Consider the following 24,114-nt stretch of genomic DNA (forward strand, 5'->3'; position numbering starts at 1 on the left):
GTGATTCATGCATGAGGACCCCAAATCCCACCGTGCTGCAGCTTTCTGCAGTCTTTCTCGATTTACCTAATATTCAGCTCCTCTATTCTTCCTGCTAAAGTGCACAACCTCACATTTTCCCACGTTATTTTCCATCTGCCAAGTTTTTGCCCACTCACTTAACTTGTCTATATCCCTCTGTAGACTCTTTGTGTCATCCTCACCACTGGCCTTCCCACCTATTTTTGTGTCGTCCGCAAACTTGGCAATAGTACATTCACTTCCCTCATCCAAGTCATTAATATATATTGTAAATAATTGTGGCCCCAGCAATGATTCCTGTTGCCATCCTGAAAATGCCCCCTTTATCCCAATACTCTGTCTTCTATTAGTTAGCCAATCCTCTATCCATGTTAATACACTACCCCCAACACCATGGGCTCTTATCTTATTAAGTAGCCTTATGTGCGGTAACTTATCAAATGCCTTTTGGAAATCCAAATATATTACATCTACTGGTTCCCATTTACCTATCCTGCTTGTTATCACCTCAAAGAATTCTAATAAATTTGTCAGGCATAATTTCCCCTTCATGAAGCCATGCTGACTTGGCCTGATTAAATTATGTATTTCTAAATGCTCTTCTATGACATTCTTTATGATAGACTCTAACATTTTCCCAATGACAGATGTTAATATAACTGGCCTATAGGTACCTCCCTTTTTGAATTAGGGTTTTACATTGGCAGTTTTCCAATCCTCTGGGACTTTTCCCAGAATTGAAGGATTCTTGGAAGATTACTACCAGTGCATCCACTATCTCTGTAGCTACTTCTTTTAATATCCTAGGATGCAACTAATCAGGTCCAGGGGACTCATCAGCCTTTAGCCCCATTAGTTTCCCTAGTGATAGTTATTGTATTTATTTCCCCCCTCACTTTTGCCCTTTGCTCGGAATGTTATTAGTGTCTTCTACCATGAAGACCAATGCAAAGTATTTATTCAACTCCTCTGCCATTTCCTGGTTTCCCATTATTATTTCCCCAGCTTCATTCTCTTGGGGGTCTATGTTCACTTTGGCCTCTCTCTTCCTTCCTATACATTTAAACAAGCTGTTACTGTCCGTTTTTATATTACTTGCTAGTTTACCCTCAAAGTTTATTTTCTCCCTCTTTATTATTATTTTGGTCACCTTTTGTTGGTTTTTAAAACTTTCCCAATCCTTTGGCTTACCACTAATCTTTGCCACATAGTATCAAATTGAAAGAAAAAACATACAATCTTTAACTTCCTTGGTTAACTATGGTTGGTTTATCCCCTTCCTAGAATCCTTCATCCTCACTGAGATATATCTTTGTTGTGAATCATGAACTATTTTTTAAACTTCTGCCAGTGTCTTTTCTGCTAAACTCCTTTCCCAGTCCACTCCGGCCAACTCTGCCCTCATTCCATTGTAATTACTCTTATTTAAGTTTAGCACAGTTATTTCCGACCCAAGTTTCTCACTCTCAAACTGAATGCTAAATTCTACTATGTTATGGTCACTGTTTCCTCGGGGATCTTTTTACTGAGATCATTTATTAAACCTGCTTCATTACCAGATCCAAAACAGCCTGATCACTGGTTGGATCCACAACATATTATTCTTGGAAACTGTCCCAAATCCACTATGAATTCTTGCTCGTGGGTACCTGTGCCAATTTGATATTCCCAATCTACATGAAGATTAAAGTCATCCATAATTTATGTTCTGCCTTTTTATATGCCCTCATTATCTCCCGATATATTCTCCATCCTACAGTATAGCTGCTGTTAGGGAGCCTATAAACTACTCCCACAGGTGTCTTCTTCCCCTTGTTATTTCTTACCTCCACCTATATGGATTCTACATCTTCTGATCCAAGATCATTTCTTGCTAGCGTACTTATTCCATCTCATCTAACAAAGCTACCCCACCACCCCTTCCTTCCTGCCCGTCCTTTTGAAAAGTCTCATACCCCTGAATATTTAGTTCTCAGCTTTGATCTCCTTGTAACCGTGTCTCTGTAATGGCTATAAGAGCATACCAATTAACCTCCATTTATGTCGTTAATTCATTTATTTTGTTCTGAATACTACATGCATTTAAGTAAAGAGCCATTAATTTTTCCCTTTTGCCATTTTTTCCTCCTTTGACCCGAATTACTTTTTTCAATGTTTGTGCACTCTGTCCCTTCCTGTCACACTCTGGGTATCATTACCTAAATAGCTGCCCTGCAATTCTACCATATCCTTTTGCTTTGTAAGCCTACGTATCCCCTCCTCAGAACCCTCCCCTAATCTATTTCGTTTAAAGCCCACTCTACAGCCTTCATTATTTGATTCGTCAGGACACTGGTCCCAGCACGGTCCAAGTGAAGCTCACCCCACCGGGAAAGCTCCCTTCTACCCCAGTACTGGTGCCAGTGCCCTATGAACCGAAACCTATTCCTTCCACCCCAATATTTTACCCACGCATTTAACTCCTTGACTTTATTTACCCTATGCCAGTTTGCCCGTGGCTCAGGTAGTAATCCTGAGATTACCACCTTGGAGGTTCTGCTTTTTAATTTAGCTCCTAACTATCCAAATTCTTTCACCAGAATCTCCTTTCTAGTCCTATCAATGTAGTTGGTACCAATGTGGACGGCGACAACAGGATCCCTCCCCAATTCCTCTCCAGCACTGAGGATATGTCCTTAACCCTGGCACCAGGCAGGCAACACGGCCTTCAGGACTCACGATCATGACTGCAGAGAACAAATCTATGCCACTAATTATACGGTCCCTTACCACTACTACTTTTCTATTTCCTTCCCCTAACTTGAATGGCTCCCTGTACCACTGTGTCGTGGTCAGTTCACTCATCCTCCCAGCAGTCCCTGCTCTTGTCCACACAGTTTGCAAGAACCTTGTAACTGTGGGACAATTGCAGGGCCGAGGTTCCTCAAACTCTACCCTCTGGGTCTCCATGCTTGCCTCATCTGCAGTCACACCTTCCTGGCCTGATCATTGACCAAATTTGAATTACCTAACCCACCTCCTGGAGCAGAGAGTTTCCCCCTCCCTGATGTGGCGCAATGTCTGCAGCTCGGACTCCAGCTCAACTCGGTTTCGAAGTTCCTCGAGCTGCAAACGCTTACTACAGATGTGTTCGCTCTGGGTCACCTTGGTTTCCAGCGGCTTCCAAATGTTGCAGCAGCAACACATCACCCATCCTGCCATCACTATCATATTTTGAAAATTTGCTAATGAATTAACTCTCGTATCCCTGCTCTTTACACTATCTTTTTGTTACAACCTGGTTTTACTCTCCATTTTATAGTGTTTCTGTTCTTGTGCCCCCTAATTCCAAAAATGACTGCCCTACATGATCATCCTCCTCACCTAACTTTTGCTGTTAAAATTACGATTTACTACAATCATTTTTCTCTGGGGTCTCAAATTCCTTAGTTTTTCCTTCCCATGTTTACACAACCCAGGGATGGTGTCACGTTTTTTTTTTAAGGCTTAAGTAATCTTCTGGCCTCCTCTTTTCAACCTTGGTGGTCTGTTGTATTATGAGTCTTAATCCCTCATCTAGGTTTCTCAATTTTCTTACATATTTTATGAGATTTATAGCAACAACTTAATCAACATATTTAACTTTATCAGTAATGGAAGGAATCATTTTCATGTACTTTGTACTTTTACGTAGATATATAACTTCGTTCAAAACACACTCCCTTATTTAATGATGTGAGTTGATATGATTAGATAGTCGCATATAATGGAACATGAACCTTAGATTCATAAATTTTACTTCCATGTAACATTGCTAAAATCCTTTGCAAGAACAATAGTTTAGTCAATTATAAAATTCAGTTTTTCTTTTCTAATCTAAAGTAGTAAAAATATTTTAACCTGCTTTCATTAAAAGCTTATTTTTCATGACAGATAATCAATTTTTCCAATTTAGGAAAATGCTCTTTTAAAAATTTCTATATCAAATTAATTGTCTTATATTGAAAGGACATCCAGCGCATCACATGCTTATAAAGCCAGGGGTAGGAATGAATCTGAGCTTCTTGTTAGATAGGAAGAGCTACCAAAAAACAAATCACCAATTAATCCTTTGGCTTTTCTGAATTACTTAAGGGTACAATTAATTGGCTTTTTTTTTGGTAGCTCTTCTTATCTAAAAACTTGTATTTATACACTTGCTTTGAAATAGTAAAATGGTCCAAGGCACTTCAGAGGAGCATTATAGAACAAAATTTGACATCAAAGAGAAATGAGGAGATATTATGACAGATGACGGAAAGCTTGGTGAAAGAGGTAGGTTTTAAGGAGTGTCTCAAAGGAGGAGAGAAAGGTAGAGGGACAGAAGTTTAGAGATGAAATTTCAGAGCTTAGAGTCCACAGCCACCAATGGGAGAGTGATCAAAATCAGTGGTGTTCAAGAGCCAGAATTAGAGGAGTGCAGATGTTGTGAAGCTAGAGAAGATTACAAAATGGAGCCGGTGGGGGCATGGCTAGGCTGGAGGGGTTGGAAAATAAGGATGAGAATATTAAGATTGAGGTGTTGCTTGATCCAGAATAATGTAGGTTAGCGAACACAGGGTGATTGGTAAACGGAACTTGGTGTTGAGTTATGACACAGGAAACTGAGTTTTGGATGACCTCAAGTTTACAGAGTGTAGAATGTGGGAGGCCTTCCAAGAGTGCATTGGAATAGTCAAGTCTAGAGGTAGAAGAACAAACGCATAGATTGAGGGTTTTAGCAGTAGATGAGCTGAAGCAGGGGTAGAGTTGGGCGATGTTATGGAGGTGTAAACAGGCAGTCTTGGTGTTGGCACAAATATGTGGTTGAAGTCTTACCAAGGGGCCAAATGTGAGACCAAGATTTCAACCAGTCAGGTTCAGCCTCAGACAGTTTGTCAGGGAGAGGGATGGAATCGTTGGCTGGGGAACAGAATTTGCGATGAGTATCAAAGACAATTGCTTCAGTCTTCACAATATTCAGTTGGAAGAAATTTCTGCTTATCCAGTACTGGTTTTTGGACAATGTAGGGTGTGCAGAGGGGCTGAGAGAGTTGGTAGTGAGGTTGAGTTGGGTGTCATCAGCAACGTCCCGTCTAAGCTGTGCAGCAGCCACACAAAAAGTTTAATGGCCCTCACACTTAAATGAATCAGCCACTGCAAAATACAAAATGCAGGGTACTTTGGTTGTCAGCATATATGTAGAAACTGATGCCATTTGTTTGAATAATGTCAGCATGTAGAGAACTGAGAGGAGGGGACCAAGGATAGATCCTTGGGGATCACTGAAGGTAACAGTGCTGGAAGACAAGTCATTGTAAGTCAATCTCAGGTTACACTTAGCTAAACAAAAATGGAATAAGCCACTAGAAGATCGGGAGAGGCACTGCGGGAGGAAGGCGCGGTCAACCATATCAAAGGCTGCAGAGAGAGAATAGCATCAGTCTTCGCGAAATCTACATTGGTGCAGTGTTTTGTAATGTGCATCATGCATCAATCCGAAGACTTTACACTTTGTAGGAAATAAAAATATCAAATCAGACACAGCTCTCCAATGATAAATTAAATACTGTAAATGATTTAAAAATCAATACTAATTCCAAATGCACTTTGAGTTTTTAAGTATTAACTTGATTCAGTTTGTAACACTATCTCACCTCTGAGTCAGAGGGGTGTGGGCTTCAACCATACTTCCATTTTGCACTTAATTTTAGGGTAGCACTTCAGTTAAATTGAGGGAGTAGTGGTTTGTTGAAGGTGTCCTTCTGATAAGATGATTGACAGGAGGCATCACCCGCCCCTAGATAAAATGCCACGGCACTACTTGAAGAGAAGCAGGGAACCCTCCCACTATTCTTGCCAAGATTCTCCTCTCTACAAATTCCAGTTTGACAAGATTGGCTGGTGATTGGCTGCTACATTTGCTAAAAAAATAGATATTGCTCTTTAAAAACGAATTCATTCTTGGAAGGGACCGTGAGGGATACAATACAGTGCTTTGTCAATGCAAGTTCATTTTTCCTTAAACTAGGCAAGTGCAGCAGCATCAGAAAATAGGCAATCGAGGAATAAAAAAATTACTGTATTAACATAAGCAACGGTGGCAGTCATTTTACATATGAGTCCTCCAATGAAATAAATGAAAAATTAACTTGTTCTTGCTAGTTTTGAGAGAAGAAAACGAAGCAAAGCCCTTTTTGCTCCTCACATTTTCCCAACGCTTCATCCAAAAAGACAACGCTTTTGACAATGCAGCACTCCCTCAGTACTGCACATTAGTCTTAACCTACATTCTCTGCTCATAGTTTGGGACTTGAAATCCATATTCATCCCACTTAGGAGTTTGAGATCTTACCAAGTGAAAAGAAACTGAAGTAATTAGAATGCATTCTCAATAAAAAGTGTGTTGAATTGTCATAAGAAAAATGTTCCATAAGTGAATTAACATTGCAGTAATTTCAGAAATCCACAATATCATTTATATTGGCCTGGATAGCGTATTTTTGGTCAGGGGATGGGGGTGGGGAGGGGGGCTCGGTTAGATGTCAGGGTGGGCGACCCCGGAAGAAGTCGAGGAGGCTGCTAAGTGCAGAGTTGAGCTGGACAGAAGGCCTGCTTGTGTCCAAAATTAAAAAAAATAAATCATCCTTCCAGTCCTCACTCCTCTCACTCCCCATGCCCCATCTATGCCAATCCATGCCATCTCATGCCCAGCACTCTCCCATGGCCTCTTATACCTTCATGCCAACCTATACCCCTGAACCCACCCCATGGCCCTTTATAGCCTCCATGCCAACCTAGTGCCAACTCATGCTAACCCATGCCCCCAGCACCCTATTCCCTTACACCTACCATGCCAACTCACCAAGTATCCACTTCAGGCGGGCCTCAGGACCCATGCAGAGAGGAGATAAAATAAAGTTCTAAGTGTCAGTGGCAGACTTCACTATATTGAAAAAGACTCATTGATAAAAACCCATTTACTACATTTACATTCCTTCATCCACAAAGCCTTATAACAACAAATACTTAATTCAAGTGCACAATCCCTTATAAAAAGCATTAGAGTTCACGGTCCCACTTCAACAGTCCCACTTGTAGCTGTCAATCAATCTGAAAAGGCAGGCAGCCTGCTGTGATATTGGGTGGTTGTGAAATCAGTCATGTAGCAGTAATTCAGTAATGAAAGCCGTCAGTCTTATAGCAACAGAGAGAAATAGCAAGATCATTCTTTTTGAAACACTCCAGACAATTTTTTTTCAAAGATTTAAAGGGCAAGACTTGTAAATACCTTGACAACTTTTTAACACTTTTGCCAGGTTCTCTTGACAGTTGATTTTGATAGGTCTGTTGACAGTTCCAATGAGCTTGACAATGAATGTGTTTAAGCACTTGTTATGCATATTCATGCATACTTTTAACAATTACAAACGGCACCTTACCTCCCCCAAAGGGCACCTGACCTCCACCAAAGTTTCCCGGGACTAGATCCAAAGGAGTACCTTACCACTCCAAAAGAGTACCAAATGAATCTAGAAAGTTCAGAACTACTCTTAACAGGTGTAATCTGCACACTTTAGGTTTCACTCTCTAAGGCTACCAAAATCCCTTGACTGGAGGCAACTAATGATTTAAATGGCCAGGTGCCTCCGTGGAAATGGGAATTGCTGGGTTTGGGGGCAGGACTTACGATATTCAGCCAGTTCCATCAGTTTTGCCACAATGGAGAGGCTCTCCTTTGTAGTGAAAATCTGGGCCACTGAATCAAATTTCATAGAGTGGGCAGTTGAATACAGGATTAGAAATTATGATTAAATTCTTTAAATCCAATAACCACAAATGTTAATTTCAACCCAACGCTTTACAACAGTGAAGTTGCAAAACCATTACACATCACTATATCCAATGACATTAAGAAAGACTTTAGCTTACAATGTGCACGCCTAGAATGCAAATTCAAAAAGTAACAACATACTCAGAAAGAAGTCTTCAGTTGCATTAATCAAAACATAATTATGAATGCAATTTTTCAAAATCACAACTTCCCATGTGACAAACATATTCACCCCTTTATTGCACTGAATGATATGTCCTTCTTTTGGCACAATGTTGTTTGTATACTCAATTATATTTCTCCACATTTCTAAATTGAAGAGCTTACAGACACATTAGAGCCATGTCTCGTTACCTTCAATTAACTATACAAATAAAGATGAATGGGATTCCCTCAAGGACAGCTCCACGAGTTTGATTCCTGGATTGTCACGGCAACGGTTTCTTTACTTGCCTAATCCAGAAACCCAGTCTTATTTTAATCTGAACAAACATTGTGAAAGCCGGCCAGTGTTACCGCAGATTCCATGATTACATTCTCGCTCATCTTTTGATCTGGGAACAAGGTGCTTTAACGTTGCTGCACCATGCACCCCATACCTAAAAAGTCACTCAACACACTTCTAGAAATGTTTAAGTGGGAGTCTAAAATTCCAAGTAACAGCGCATAACACCAGCAAAAGACTGCTGCCTAGTCATAATGTGGAACTTCTATAAATGCAGCTGAAGTGATGATAAATTGTGAATGAGACCAGTCTTCAAATGGAGGCAAACATTACATTGCTGCTGTTTGGGCATTATAAACATAAGCTCAACTAATCCTGAAAGCATAAGCAATAAAAGAAAGGGCCAAGATCATAGGCATGACTAGAGCTTCCATTCCTTTTTGTACAGTTGTGAACTAATTTTACTACCACTCATCTGCACAGAGCTCACGCAGCACCAGAAAATAAAATTGAAAAAAAAAGAAATTAAAGTCTTCCTCAAACAACTGCATACATGTATGCTACTGTTGTTTAATAACACACAGTTCTTCTCCCCTGCTCTTCACCATTTTCTTAAACAACAATTTGCATTTATATAATGACTCTAACATAGAATAATACCCCAAGACACCACCATAGCATAACCAGAAATAAATTGGTGCTGAATCAAAAGGGGAGATATTAGGAGAAGCGAACAAGGACGAAGTGATGGGTTCTTAAAGGAGGCAGAGGATTTGAGGCAGGTTCCAGAGTGTAATGAGAAGATGCACAAAAGGATAGAGTTGGCAGAACAGCGAGTTTGGGGTATAGGGTTGAAGGGCTGCAGATGATTATAGGAATAAGTACGAACAAGAACATGAAAGAATTTAAATACAAAGATGCACGTGCTGGGGCACTGGATTCCAATGTAGGTCACTGTACCATGATAAGGAACAATGATTCACTTTCCCCTCCCTATTCCAGGTTCAGAGATCAAATAATGGCACAAACCATTTGGTCTGGTTTTAAAAGAAATATAGCTTCTTTCCTGAGTTGAACATTACATCATTTCATCTTGAATTATTTTCACAACATAACATACATCATGTGTGTTTTACAGAAAAACAGTTTACCTGGCACTTTTACAGGACAATGTCCTTTTGAAATCCATCTAATATTGAGATCAAAGGCTTTTAAAATTATTCAACTAAAGTTATCTTTAGACTTTGTGTAACAAACCGTTTCTACTTAAATGCACTTGAGGATAAAACAATTGACATTTTACCTTCCTGGGTTTGACTTTATCATGGAAGTCGTATTGTCCAATTCCTTTACAACCAATTCCAAGCCACCATGGAATTCCTTGTTTATCCTACAAGGTTAAAAAAAGGCTCAACATTTTGAAAGCAAATAACTGTGGATGCTGGAAATCCAAAACAAAAACAGAAACAGAAATACCTGGAAAAACTCAGCAGGTCTGGCAGCATCGAAACGTCAACTGTGCTCTCCTCCGCCGATGCTGCCAGACCTGCTGAGTTTTTCCAGGTATTTCTGTTTCTGTTTTTGTTCAACATTTTGAAATATGGCTTTAACTAGCTTATTAAGTAGTTGGTTACATCATTCAACAACAAACAGTAGATTTTGCTCAGTGACATCAAACATTATAAACAGATGCTTTGCTTATATTGATATACACTTCAGAGGGCAGCGATATCACACCCCATAACTCCAGTGAGCAGTACAATTAAATTCTATGCCTGGGTCAGTCAGCCCAAGCTTGAATATCAACATTCATGTCAATAAAGTGCACAAACGTTTTTGTTTGCAATGGCTTACAAACACATTATTCAGTACCCCATATTTTACTACAGTAACAAATTTAATTAAAAACAAAACCTTTCCAATAGATATTATTACTGTTCAGCTGATCTGCCCATTTCCATTAGCACAGAACAAAAACGGTTGAGTAGCTGGGTGCTGCAGTTATATTCTGACCTTTCATCTCTAGGGAATGGGTTCCAAACCAAACTAGACTGATGAGATCAAAGCCTCCTTTACAAGGGGCCTAAGTTAAATGACTTTAGGCAGTTTCAACCAATTGCTAATGGCCATGGACCTACAGCTGAAACCATCCCGAATCAAGGACATTGTTGGGGCTGAGTACAGGAATCGTGACTCCATACATCTGGCTATGCTAAGCTTGACCTGGGAATACTCTCAAACTCAGTACTTGAATTCCTCCCTCCCAAGTTGTGATATCCTTCACCTTGATAAGACATCGAGAAAGAAATGAAAATGAAAATTGCCCATTTTAATTTTTATAGAGTGCTTACTGTGCACAAGATAGGCCTGTAGCTGATAAAAGCAAAAAACTGCGGATGCTGAAAATCCAAAACAAAAACAGAAACAGAAATACCTGGAAAAATTCAGCAGGTCTGGCAGCATCGGCGGAGGATATTTCACCCCTTTCCTATTTTTACTTAGTTCTGTTGAAGGGTCATGAGGACTCGAAATGTCAACTGTGCTCTCCTCCACCGATGCTGCCAGACCTGCTGAGTTTTTCCAGGCCTGTAGCTGATCTGTGCTTCTGTAGTTACTCAGTCACTTTCTAACAAATGAATTGTTTTGTATTTACATGACAACTCTGGTCAGACGTCGATGTTTTTGCAAACACTTCAAAACCTGAGAAAACTCCAGTGTGCACCTAACCTTTTGGCTCTAAAAGCAAGTAAATGCTGTTTGGTTTCATTTTTCCAATACTTCAATTTGGATTTGACCTGAAAGTGTTAAAGTTAATGTTGCATTGATAGCTGGTTATACAATAAATATTTTCTAACTAACTGAAACATTACAGAAAGCTACTGCCTCATTTACTCAGGTACTCTTGGTAACCTTTCCCCTCCTTAAGGTTGGGTGTTGCAGGCATTTATACAAGCAAGCTACTAAGTGCAAATGCATATTCAAATATTGATATTTAGTATGAGTCAACCTATAGGGCACAATGTAACACCCATGGATTTGAATGCAGTAGCTGATAAAGTTGAGCTTTAACAATCTGTTTGTACTTCCTTCAAAAAGCCAGACAGTGCCGCACAAGAAGCCTAAATTGACACCCAAGGAAACGCTTGGAGCACGAGCAAGTCCTCAGCAGTTCTATACATAGGCAGATAAATTTTCTTGTTTTAGGCAGATATTTTGAGATGGGGTAGAGGTTAGTTCTAGTCAGAAGGGACAAAAAAATCGGAGCCAACAAAATTCTGTTTGCATTAGTGCAAAAGAGCAAAAATAAAATCAGATAATGGTCATCATTTAGAATTGTTCAGAAAAGACTGACTTCACTTCCTAGATCTTATGTCTCAGTGTTCTGTAATGGACTGTATTGCCATTTTAAAACCATCTTCTGTATTCAGCAGATTAGCATAGCTGGTCAGGAAGAGATATTAATGTATACAGTGTTATTGGAATTTTTTTTTAAAATAGAGGTTTAGTCTGTGAGAGTGTTAATTGGATTAAAGCCGACAATACTTTGATGTATAGTAGTTTTGAGGTGTAAACAGATGTAAAGGATACATTTGCATTTTGTTGACTAGAGCATTCAAGAATGGGAGTGAAATCTTGCAACTAGCTAGGAGACACCAAGCAATGTTAATATTGCTAATAAAATTGGTACTATGAAAGAGGTTCAAAGGGCCTGGTGATACAATGAAAATTTACATTCAAAGAGAAAGGCTGAGGATAACAGAAAGCAGTTGTGTGTTCAGGTCAGAGACATGCAAGATCAAAGCCTGTAAGCCTACAACTGTCTGCAAAGGAAAAAAAATTGTAAGGAACCTCATTTTGAATTTGTAAGGTGAAAAATGCTCTGTCTAGTGTCTGGTTAAGTCTGTTGGTTATTGCTGCCTTAGTGGAAGTTAATTTGGGAATTTGTTAAAAGTTATGATAGTAGTAATTTGTAGCCATGTGTGTGTTTAATTTGTTGTAAATTAATAAATGTCTCATTTAGTTTGATTATAAAAACCTCTCAAGAACTGGTGGTCTTAATCCTGAATTTAGAGCTGCAGAGCTCAAAACATACCAATGGGATGTGGGCTTCGCTGGCTGGGCCAGCATTTATTGCCCATCCCTAGTTACCCTTGAGAAGGTGGTGGTGAGCTGCCTTCTTGAACTGCTGCAGTCCATGTGTTGTAGGTATATGCACAGTGCTGTTAGGAAGGAAGTTTCAGGATTTTGATCCAGGATTTTGATGCAGTAATTGCAATATTCTTTTAAGTTAAAATATGGAGCACTCACATGTTTGTGCTTCAGTCAAAAAAAAGTCCAAAATATTTCATAAATAATTCATTTTATTGAGGATTTATCATTCCATTATTCTGAATGCCTGAAAAAATTACATTATTTCAGATCACCATTTCAATTCCATCACCTCTCTTTTCATAATTACTACATTAGTTGAACTTTACATCAACTACAACTTGGGCAGTTATTACCCTGCATTTTCTGCTACTCAAGGTGGAGTACACCTACATGCCACAGACTTCTAAGTTGGTTAAAAAGAACAATAGCCTGACAGCAAAAACTATTTTTTAAAATAGATCAGTTAATAACATCTCAGGGTGACTTTGGGTCCTACTTTACAACATTAAGAATAAAGCAATATAATAGAATACACTAAGGAAAGGGTTTTAGTTATTTTTGTGTTTGCATGAAGGAACATGGACTGTAGGAAGTTTATTGGTGGATTATGATCAGAGTTTCCTTTTTTTTTACAAATGCCTACTTTAGGAATTCCCCTGATTTTTTTTTCAAAAAACAATGACCTGGTAGCATGCTGCTAAATCGTCAAAGAAAAATGTCCCAGCTTCAGCTCCTGATCTGATTTTGACCAGAGCAGCAGTGAGGATGCTACTTATAGCCTCAGCTTCCTTGGGTTGGAAATTCCCGATCCCAATACTGTCAGTGTCGATTGGTGTAGAGTGCCCATGGAACCATTGGACTTTCTAAGATGCCTTGTATAGTTAGATAACTCGCATGTGCATCATTACTGGCTGCTTCCTTATATCATAATAATGATTATACTTTAAAAGTGCTTTGTTGGCTATGAAGTGTTTTGTGACATGCCAAGGCTACATAAATGCTGACTTTTCTAAGGTCTGAAAGATATACCAGTGCTTGTGGAGTTGTAATCCAATATCTGTTATTGCAGAAAGGAGGAGACAAGGGAGGAAAAATAAAGAGAACTTAAGGGGGAAAAAACAAGTGCAGAGAACTCACGAAGAATTACCATTCCAGGGGAAAAAAATCCATGGTGATGCAATGGGAGAAACAGAAAACCACAGGTGCACAGTAAGAAATTAATAAATGAAAAAGGCTTTCCTCAAAACAAAACCATGCTGTTGATGAGAAACTGAGAGCATAAAAGGAGACCACAGTGCCAAGAAAATCACATTTAATGACCAACCTTTACTCCATAGTAATGAATGCCATAGGTAGGAAGCGCTTCCACCACAGTCATATAACTGAAAAAAATAAATATAGTTAGTTATGTAAAGTGCTAACATGTTGCTCTTACAAATAAGTTTTGCTTATTCAAAACAAACCACCAACTCAATTAGTGACATCACTAATGTGCTAATTAGATGCCTCGATTTTAAAATTATAACTTGGTTTTCAAATCCCACCATGGCCTTGCCCCGCCCCATCTATGTAATCTCCTCCAAGATATCTGCAGTTATCTAATTCTGGCCTCTTGAACACCTCGATTTTAATTGCTCCACCATGTTGGCTGTGCCTTTAGACATCTAGATCCTAAACTCTGGGATTCCCTCCCTAAACTTTGGACTCCTGTTCTTCCTTTAAGATGCTCCTTAAAACCTACTCCTTTGACCAAGCTTTTGGCTATCTGCTCTATTATTGCCTTACGTGGCTTGCTGTCTAATTTATAACACAGTGCTTTGAGGTGTATTATTGCTTTCAAGGTTGTTTCTGTTGGGGGAAAAAAGTGATAGCTTAAGGTATGCCTTTAGACAAAGGATTCCCAAAAATGTCTTTATTGGAATGTGAATTTAGATGCTTCATTTTCAAAATCCATTGAACCTGTTGCACTTGGGAGTCAAGTAAAACAGTTTTGCGTGCCATAGAAATGATAGTTCTTCTATTGAAACTACAATAATAATTGTTTAGAAAATCAATTTTAAGAACCTCAATTTGGTAAATATCAGAATTAAACAAAAGATGTTTCTGTTGCTTGATTAAGCTCTTTAAAAGCATAAAATTAGTTCATCTGATCTGTAGTTTGGACAGAAGAAATAGGAATGCCAGTCACATTATTATTTTGATTACAAGCTTGGCTCTAACACACTCATTTGGTGAACTGCTGACCCATTATACAATTTTACTGGCAGGCAAAAAAGACAATGCTGTCAAATATTGTGATTCCACGGTGGTCGCCTTCAGTTTGAGTCTGGAGGATTCTGCCCTAACAAGATTCTCCGCACAGTTTACTTCAAAGGGTTTCCACATCAGTTCATCTGCCCAGAGTCGATAAATGGTGTGTAGAATGTAGGTGACGAGTTTCAATTTGTTGCACAAGTTACTTACACCAGTCAAGCAGTGAGAAATTTTATCCTGAAGTCAGGTTGCAAGGTCAGTGCATGGTTTTTGCCAGATGACTCACTGTAATTTGTAACATGGAAATAAAGGAGGTACTGTCTACCAAAGCAGGGTGACCAGTGAACTGCAGAGTTCTCATTTGCCTGGTCCAGCTACTTCAGAATGAGGAATTTGTCATCCACAAGAGTGTTTTATTTTTACAATGTTGACGCAGCCTTGATTTCAATGTTTTGTTCATTCAATGCTTAAGAACATAAGAAATAGGACGAGACTATACAGCACCTGAAAATTGCTCTGGATTCAATGCAATTATGACAGATCTTCTGCCTTAATTCCATTCTCTGCCTACTCGTCCTGTCCACTGATTCCCCGAGAGACCAAAAATCTGTGTCTTGGCCTCAAAAATCTCAATCATGGAGAATCCACAACCTTTTGGGGTAGACAACTCCAAAGATTCACAACCCTCTGAGTGAAGAAATTACTTCTCATTCCCAGTACTAAATGAGTGACCCCTTATCCTGAGATTGTACCACAGCCAGAGAAAACAATCCGTGTTCACCCTGTCAAGCCCCCTCAGAATCTTGTATGTTTCAATGAGATCACCTCTCATTTTTCTAAAATCCAGAGCATAGGCCCAATTTACTCAGCTCCTCATCACAGGACAACCCTCTCATCCCAGAGATCAATCTAGTAAGTATTCGCTATACTGCCTCCAATGCAAGTACATCTTTCTTTAGATAGAGACACCAAAATTGCACACAGCACTCCAGGTGAAGTCTCACCAATGCCCTGTATGGCTGTAGCAAGATTTGCTTGTTCTTATATTCCAAAGCCCTTTCATTTGCCTTCCTAATTGCTTGCTGTTCCTGTATGCTAACTTTGTATTCCTTGTTCAAGGGGACGAGGGTGGAATGGTACATCAATGTTTACAAGTTTCATGCCTTTCAAAAATATTCTGTTTTCTATTCTTGTGACCAAATGGAATAATCTCACTTCCCCACATTATATTCCATGAGGCACTGTGGGCCATCAGCAGCAGCAGAATTGTACTCAACTACAATCTGTAACCTCATGGCCCCACATATCCCCTACTCTACTATTACAACCAAGCCAGGGGCATCAACCCTGGTTCAATAAAGAGTACAGGAGGTCATGCCAGGAGCAGCGCCAGGCATACCTAAAAATGAGATATCAACCAGGTGAAGCTATAATACAGGATTACTTGCATGCCAAACGGCACAAGCATAAAATAGGCGAGCTAAGCAATTCCACAACCAACGGATCAGATTGAAGCTCTGCATTCCTGCCACATCCAGTCATGAATGGTGGTGGACAACTAAATAACTCACTGGAGGAGGCAGCTACACAAATATCCCCATCCTCAATGATGGTGGAGCCCAGCACATCAGTGCAAAAGATAAGGCTGAAGCACTTGCTACAGTCTTCAGCCAGAAATGCCGAGTGGATGATCCATCTCAACCTCCTCTGGAGGTCCCCAGCATCACAGATGCCAGTCTTCAGCCAATTTGATTCACTCCACCTGATGTAAAGAAGCAGCTGAAGGCACTGGATACTGCAAAGGCTATGGGCCATGACGATATTCTGGCAAAAGTACTGAAGTACTGCTCCAGAACTTGCTGCACCCCTAGCCAGGCTGTTCCAGTACAGCTGCAACACTGACTTCTGCCCGGCTATGTGGAAAATGGCCCAGGCATGTCCTGTACACAAAAAGCCGGACAAATCCAACCTGGCCAATTACTGCCCCATCAGCCTACTTTCGATCATCAGTAAAGTGATGGAAGGGGTTATCAACAGTGCTATCAAATGGCACTTGCTTAGCAGTAACCTGCTCACTGATGCCCAGTTTGGATTCTGCCAGGGCCACTCAGCTCCTGACCTCATTCCAGCCTTGCTTCAAACATCAACAAAAGAGCTGAACTCCAGAGATGAGGTGAGAGTGACTGCCCTTGACATCAAGACAGCATTTGACTGAGTGTGACATCAAGGAGCCCTAGGAAAACTGGAGTCCATGGGAATCAGGGGGAAAGCTCCCCATTGTTTGGAGTCATGCCTAGCATAAAGGAAGACAATAATGGTTCTTGGAGTTCAATCATCTCAGTTCCAGGATATCACTGCAGGAGTTCATCAGAGTTTTGTCCTCAGCCTAACCATCTTCAGCTGCTTGATTAATGACCTTCCTTCCATCGGAAGGTCAGAAGTGAGGATGTTTGTTGAAGATTGCACAATGTTCAGCACCAGCTGTGACTCATCAGATACTGAAAAAGTCCATGTCCAAATACAGCAAGACCTGGATAATATCCAGGCTTGGACTGATAAATGGCAAGTAACATTCACGCCAGACAAGTGCCAGGCAATGACCATCTCCAACAAGAGAGAATCTAATCATTGCCCCTTGACAATCAATGGCATTGCCAACACCCTGGGGGTTACCATTGACCAGAAACTGAACTGGACTAGCCATATAAATACTGTGGCTACAAGAGCAGGTCAGAGGCTCAGAATCCTGCAGCAAGTAATTCATCTCCTGACTCCTCAAAGCCTGTTAACCATCTACAAGGCACAAGTCAGGAGTGTGATGCAACACTCTCCACTTGCCTGGAAGCGTGCAGCTCCAACAACACTCAAGAAGCTTGACACCATCCAGGACAAAGCAGTCCACTTGATTGGCCCACATCCCATGAATGAATTTTTAAAAATTCAACTTTCCCCACATTATACTCCATCTGAAACTTTGTTGCTCACTCATTTAACCTGTCTATATCTCTTTACAGCCTGTTTCCTCCTCACAGCTTGCATTCCCACATAGCTTTGATCATCAGCAACCTTAGCTACATTACTCTCTGTCTCTTCATCTAAGTCATTAATATAGATTCTCAATAGCTGAGGCCCCAGCATGGATCCTTGCACAACCCCACCAGTTACAGCCCTGCCAACCTGAAAATGTGTTTCTCCTTACTCAATGCTTCCTGTCCATTAGTAATCCTCTATCCATGCTAATATTACACCCAATTCCCTGATCCATTGGGCAGAATCTTGCCCTTGTCAGGTGGGCTCGGCAGGGGCGGTCGGGAAGATGACTGCCGCCCGCGATTGGGGCCGGAAGGCAATTTCACGCTGGTTGGCCAATTAAGGGGGTGTGCAGGTGGGGGGAGGAAGGCAAGCGGGGCAAACACGAACTGAGTTGTCTCAGGGAGATGAAGCATTTTCAAAAAGAAAATTAAGAAATAATGTAATAAAACATGTCCCCTCATGTGACTCTGTTACATGTTATTAATTAAGGTTTAAAATGTTTATTTTATTTTTATTTGCCTTAGGAAACCTCATCCTGCCCATGGATGAGGTTTCCTAAAAGGTGCAAAGGCCGCTTGGCCTTTTCGCCTGCCCGCCAACTGCAAGGTTGGACGGCAGTGAAAAATTTAACTTAATTGATGATTTAATGGCCTTAACAGGCCTTTCAATTTATTTCAGTTTATTTACCCAATCAAACTTAACCATTTCTACCCTCATACCTATGCAATTAGCTTTAAGATTCTTGCTTTAGACTTGAATATGTCACATTCAAACTTAATATGAAACTCAATTATATTATGAACATTTTTTCCCCAGAGGATCTTTACTAGAGATTACTAATTAACCTGGCTTCATTAGAAAATACTAGATCTAAAATAGCTTTGTCTTTAGTTGGTTACGCCATATATTATACTAGGAAGTTGTCAGAAAAGCATTCTATAAATTCAGCTTCCAGGCCACCTTTGTTAATTCGATTTGCCCAGTTGTTATGAACAATGTATAATTTTGGGTTGAGTTTGTATGTATATCTGTGTGTTAGGAAAGGTTAAAATGATTTGTTTCATTTAGGTTTTGTTCATGAACCTTGATGCCTGGGTGTCTGGATAGACTTGTCATTGAAAGGTTTTAGGTCTTTTGCGTTTGCTTGTATATATACATATTTTTAAATGAGGTTTTACAACCCCTGAAGTAAAAGAGATGGGTTAAAAGGGGTTGGGAGCTCAGTGGTTTGGGAAACAAAAAGAAAAGTAGAAAAAGCTTTACTGTTGCCTAGCGCCAGTGATCTAGGTGATACAGAGACAGAAAAAGACAGGAGTGGAGAGAGAAAGAGAAAGAGAGAGAGAGAGTGAGAGAGATGTATGTGTGTTAGAGAGAGAAGACATATTTAAGCTCTCAGAGAAGTAAAAAAAACAAGGCTATTGGGACAGTAGTTAACTGAATAATCAGTTGTTGGGCTCAGTAAAGTGATCAGTTTAGCAGAGGTGCTACTGGAAGGCTCAATTTAGGGGCTCATTTGTTTGCTCATAGTTGAAGTAACAGTGAATTTAGAGTTCAGTTTTTGGGTGTCTCGGGAAGAGAGATGAGTTGGGAGAGAAGCATCAAGTGAATGCTCAGGAGTTCATCGGAAGAAAACCATTTGCAACTGTTCCAGTCCCAAGTAAGAAGCCTTTGTGTTAACCTAGGGGTTAACTCATCACTGGTTTGTGTCTTTAAAGATATTGTTGGGGTAAAGGGATAGTGTGAATTTGAATTGTCTTCTTACATTTGTATTGAGATCTTTCCAACCTTTGTGTCTGGTATAATATTGTTCATTTTTATTGATTTAATAAATGTTTTAGTATATTAATAAATATTTAGTATTTTATATTTAGTATCAGCAGACTCCTGTGAATTTGTTCAGTAATTTTCCTCCACAGTTTCTAAAAAAAAAGTTTGGATCTATCAAGCCAAGCTTCTCTCTAAAATCTGATTTCTCCAGTATTAACAGCAGCTGGGATCTATATGAAGAGTAAACAGTCTATATGAAGAGTAAAGTTGCTCACTGATTACAGACTCCAATTATTTCTTGCTGCATGCTCTGTCCAATGGTATAACTATTGTTATGAGCTTATAAACAACTTTCACCAGCTTTTTCTGATCCGTGTTATTCTTAATCTCCATCCACGCTGATTCTACTCTCGAGGCAAGATCCTTTCTTACTACTGTCCTTATGTCTGCCTTTACTATCAGGGCTACTCCTACTCCTTTTCCATTCTGACTGGCTATTTGAAATATCATGTACTCTGGAATATTTATTTCCCAACCCTGTTCACTCTGTGACCATGTCTCTGTAATGGTGATTAGATCTAAATTATTCATCTCTATTTGTGCCGCTCATTCATCTAATTTATTATGACTACTTTGCGCATTCAGATAGAGAACCTTTTGTAGAAACACGCTCTGAGAGGCTTCTTAGTCAAACAAAACAAACTTTATTTACAAGAGGGCTTCTGTGGCTGCTTGTATCCAGCCAGCCCCTCATACAACCAGCTTTTACTAGGAAACCCCTCCCTAGAATTTATTCCCCTGCACCACCCACACATTGGTTGAACAAATCACCTGACCCGCTACTCAGCTGAACTGATCTTAAAGTGACAGTCATGATACCTTTAACTTTATATTTTTACTAATATTCTTTGCTTGGATCTTATTTACTGAAGCTAAACCCCCTGTCCCACTCCACTTGTCTTTACCCAAATCGCTAAACTGCTCTATTGCCTAGGCCTTTTTCTTTAGATTTCCAAATATTCCTTCACCTGGTCCCTCATCCCTCTCACTTTTAGTGAAATAAAACATTATATCTTCTTAAATCTGTCAACAGAAATGTGCTTTGTATTTTTAAAATCTGGAGTTTACGTAAAAAACAAAATAATTAGAAGAATTCTAGGTGTATATGTTCTATACATAACAGCTAACTGTAGGACATGCCCAGTATACTTCACAATTCCATACTTAATACAGGAAAAATAGAAACTCCTTGTCAAATCTTCAAGACATCAGAATTTGGTATCTGCCATCAACGGATGACCATTTACCTGATATTTTTCACATAAACTTTCACAATTTAGGGTTAGCTTTTATGTAGCTGCAAGTAGGTAAATTGATTGTTGCAACTATATCTCACCTTCAAATACTCCTAAACTACTATTTGAATAGGCCATAAAATCTGAAAATTCTCAGGCTAACAGTATAAATTGGGAAAGCGTAGAGATCAGTTGCAAATAGACTTAAAATAGTTATAAGCCTGAGCTGTTTGCCATTACCACAGATGTTCAAACACTGTTTCAGAGATTTTGAAGATGATGGTCACTAGCTGATCAGCACTGTGAACTGGGAGAATTATGAAACAAAACAATAGAATGCCTGCTGTAGTCACAATACACAAAAAGTCACATTAATAAAAGTGCTAGCTTAAAAATGTAATTTTCCCCTTCCCCTATATCTTCCTTCATACACATCTTTACTCAACTAAGCATGAGAAGATGACTTGCTTTGAGGCCTCTACCAAGACGGTTTTATACACATCATTAGATGCCACAAATCAGCAGCCCTTAACTTTCCTCCATGGAGGGAAGACTCGATGACATGGTTCATAGTGTTTCATATTATGCAGAACTGTAATTACATTTTATGAATAGAACTTCCACGCACTTGGTAGTACAGAACTTGAATATTGCTGAGAAGAGAGACATGTTGCCAAAGCTTTTCGTCTTGGCCTCATCAGGACAAATGCAAAAAGACAAATTTCAAATGAGCATAATAATTTAAACTACTGGAGAAACGGGGTGCTGATTGGTTGGCAAGTCGACTCTGATTGTTTGAGGCGTTGCCATGGAAAAAGCAATGGGGAACTATAGGCTCCCCATGCTTCTGGGTAATTCAAAAAAGGCACAAGTTCTGAGCATATTCCTTTTGTTCCCAGATAACGAATGGGTCCTTACGAATGAATGTATGTCACTTCTAGCAAGCATAACTTGAGTCACATCACAAGCTCAACTGATTAAACTACTTGTTACTGTAGCTATTAGCGCACTCATTTTTAAAAAATTACTTGAATTTTGGGGAGCCTATAGCTAGCTCCCTGTTGCTTTCACTGTGGCAATGCCTCGGCCAGAGTTGACTTGCCAACCAATCAGCACCCTTTTCTCCTGTAGTATAAATTGTTGTGATCGTTTGAAATTTGGCATTCTTGCAATTGTCCTGACGAGTGAGAGATGAAATGTTTCAGCAACTTATCTCCCTTTCCAGAATTAGAGCTTGCCAACTTCTACTCCTGAGCTGTCAATCATCCGTGTGACTTCATACTCATTTTGAGTTAGTTAACACACATGCAGAAATGCTCTCCCCCTCCATCCTCAATGCTTCTCCCATTCTGTTCAAAAGTGCAAACCTAAGTGGTTGCTTTTGCTGAAGTGCTATCTTATCAAGTTAATTATCCTTTATTCTCCACGAGTTGTACATAGCCTGAGAACTGAGCAACAGGTATGTACTTACTTGACAATTGCTTGTCCTCTGCTGCGACCTTTTAGTTTTTTGTAATGGTTGATCACTCGATCTTCACTGTAAGCACAAATATAACATTTTAGTTCAATCCAAAAGGAAACTTCCAATCAACACAGTTTGCTTAGCAATGGAGCCATTCGGTATGTGCAGTTTGTCTAATTTGCTTATTTAATGAAAGCAAAACATCTGTTCTGCCCAATAAGCAAAGTGGCTGTCCTGCACAGCCATGCAGAAAATTCTGTCTAGTTCAGTGTCACAAATTTAACTGGGCTTGTCTGCATCTTTGATTCTTAAACTATCACAAAAGAGCTTTTTGTTGCTGATTAACCAAGCTCACCCAAGTCATAGTTTATACACGATTAATCCAATGTACAATACTTGCTGTATCGGAGATATTTTTAGACAAACACTTAGATTATGGCAAAGTCAAAGAAGGAAAAGAACGTGCATGTATTTGGAGCCTTTCATGACCCAAGGCCGTTCCAAAAAATGCTTTAAAGTCAATGGAGCAGCTTTGAAGTGTAGTCACTGCTGTAACGTAGGTAGATTTTAAGATTTAAATCAACAGTAAAAGGTCATTAGGAATTGGAAAATTTGGATGATGGCATTTTCATTTAAAAACTAAGAGGAATCGTGAATGAATAGCTAAACTGAGAGGAGTGGTGAACTTGTATACACCTGACTGCACTGGAACTTTAGACTTTCCGTTACTAGTATTTCAGTTGAGCATTTCATTGCAGCAATTAATCACTTGCCCTATTCATCAACCCAAAAGATCACCATTAGCAGGGAAGCTAATTTATGCAGACACATGAGTTTGATTATTAGTCACGGACAAATTAAATTGCCAACCAGTTCTTCTCAATAGCCTAGGAAGTAAAGGCACATCAAGTGTAGACCAGAGCTATACCGCTTCTGATTCACTCAGAGTTATAAAGATAAGTGGTAAATGTAAATTTGTAGTCTGCTGATTTAGCTGATCATAGCCAGAGCAGTAGTTAGAACTCAATCATTGCCCTCAGTGCTGGAAGTGTGGGAATAAAGGGTAACTGAATAAACCAGGTTTCACACTCCCCACTGCTATCCAGTGACTCCCTGCTGGAATTTGCGTGCATGGACATCAGAAGGACACAGTATTAGCCTCCACTGTGATGCCATTGTTGAACAGCCCCACTGACAGAAACTACTTTGGTCAGGTGAAGAATGTAATCTATCCTCCAGCAGGAGTCAGGGAAGGAGGGGAGAAAATTAAAACCAGAAAAGAAAGTATATTTTAATCTCCACTTGGGGCACTGTGTTCTGGAATATTTTTGAGATTTGATGTGATCCCCAAATAATCCTGAGCAGGAAATCAGATTAAAATATACAGATTTGATAGCAGAGACACAAAGAACCAAATAGCTTTCTTTACACCAACGCTTCTAGTATTCTGTGACACAACAACTTAGATTTATGTAGCAAAACATCCTAAGATGCTTCATGGGGGTGTTAAAAGGCAAAATGTGACACCAAGCCACATAAGAATAGATTAGGACAGATAACCTAAAGCTTGGTCAGAAGTTTTAAGGTGCGTCTTAAAGGAGGTGAGAGAGATGGAGATGAAAAGGATGTTAGGGAGGGAATCCCAGAGTTTAGGGTCTAATTGATTATGTGTTCCAGTGTCCACACTGTGGAAGTGAGCTATACGGACCACGTACGATCCCTTGACTTCATCAACTGATCTCAGCTGCAGTGGACGTACTATATGTCATTGCAGCTTTCTTGGCTTAGGAAGGGCATTTAAGAAAAAAATAAGCCAAGTCTCCCAACACCTTATTGTTATCCTGTGACCCCTGCT

At 39.7% G+C, this 24,114-nt stretch overlaps 1 protein-coding gene across 1 annotated transcript in view; it reads right to left on the reverse strand.

Moving 5' to 3' along the window:
- LOC144681750 (FERM domain-containing protein 4B-like) overlaps positions 1-24,114 on the reverse strand; it is a 250,803-nt gene that overhangs the window by 52,062 nt on the left and 174,627 nt on the right. The window contains exons 9-11 of the mRNA XM_078543692.1: positions 22,269-22,334; positions 13,774-13,831; positions 9,601-9,687 (exon numbers count right to left, since the gene is read on the reverse strand). Coding sequence (XP_078399818.1) covers positions 9,601-9,687; positions 13,774-13,831; positions 22,269-22,334 — 211 coding nt within the window. The remainder of the gene's footprint in view (positions 1-9,600; positions 9,688-13,773; positions 13,832-22,268; positions 22,335-24,114) is intronic.

The sequence above is a fragment of the Cetorhinus maximus genome, chromosome 6, assembly GCF_964194155.1.
Source record: "Cetorhinus maximus chromosome 6, sCetMax3.hap1.1, whole genome shotgun sequence".
In the NCBI taxonomy this organism is placed as follows: domain Eukaryota; kingdom Metazoa; phylum Chordata; class Chondrichthyes; order Lamniformes; family Cetorhinidae; genus Cetorhinus; species Cetorhinus maximus.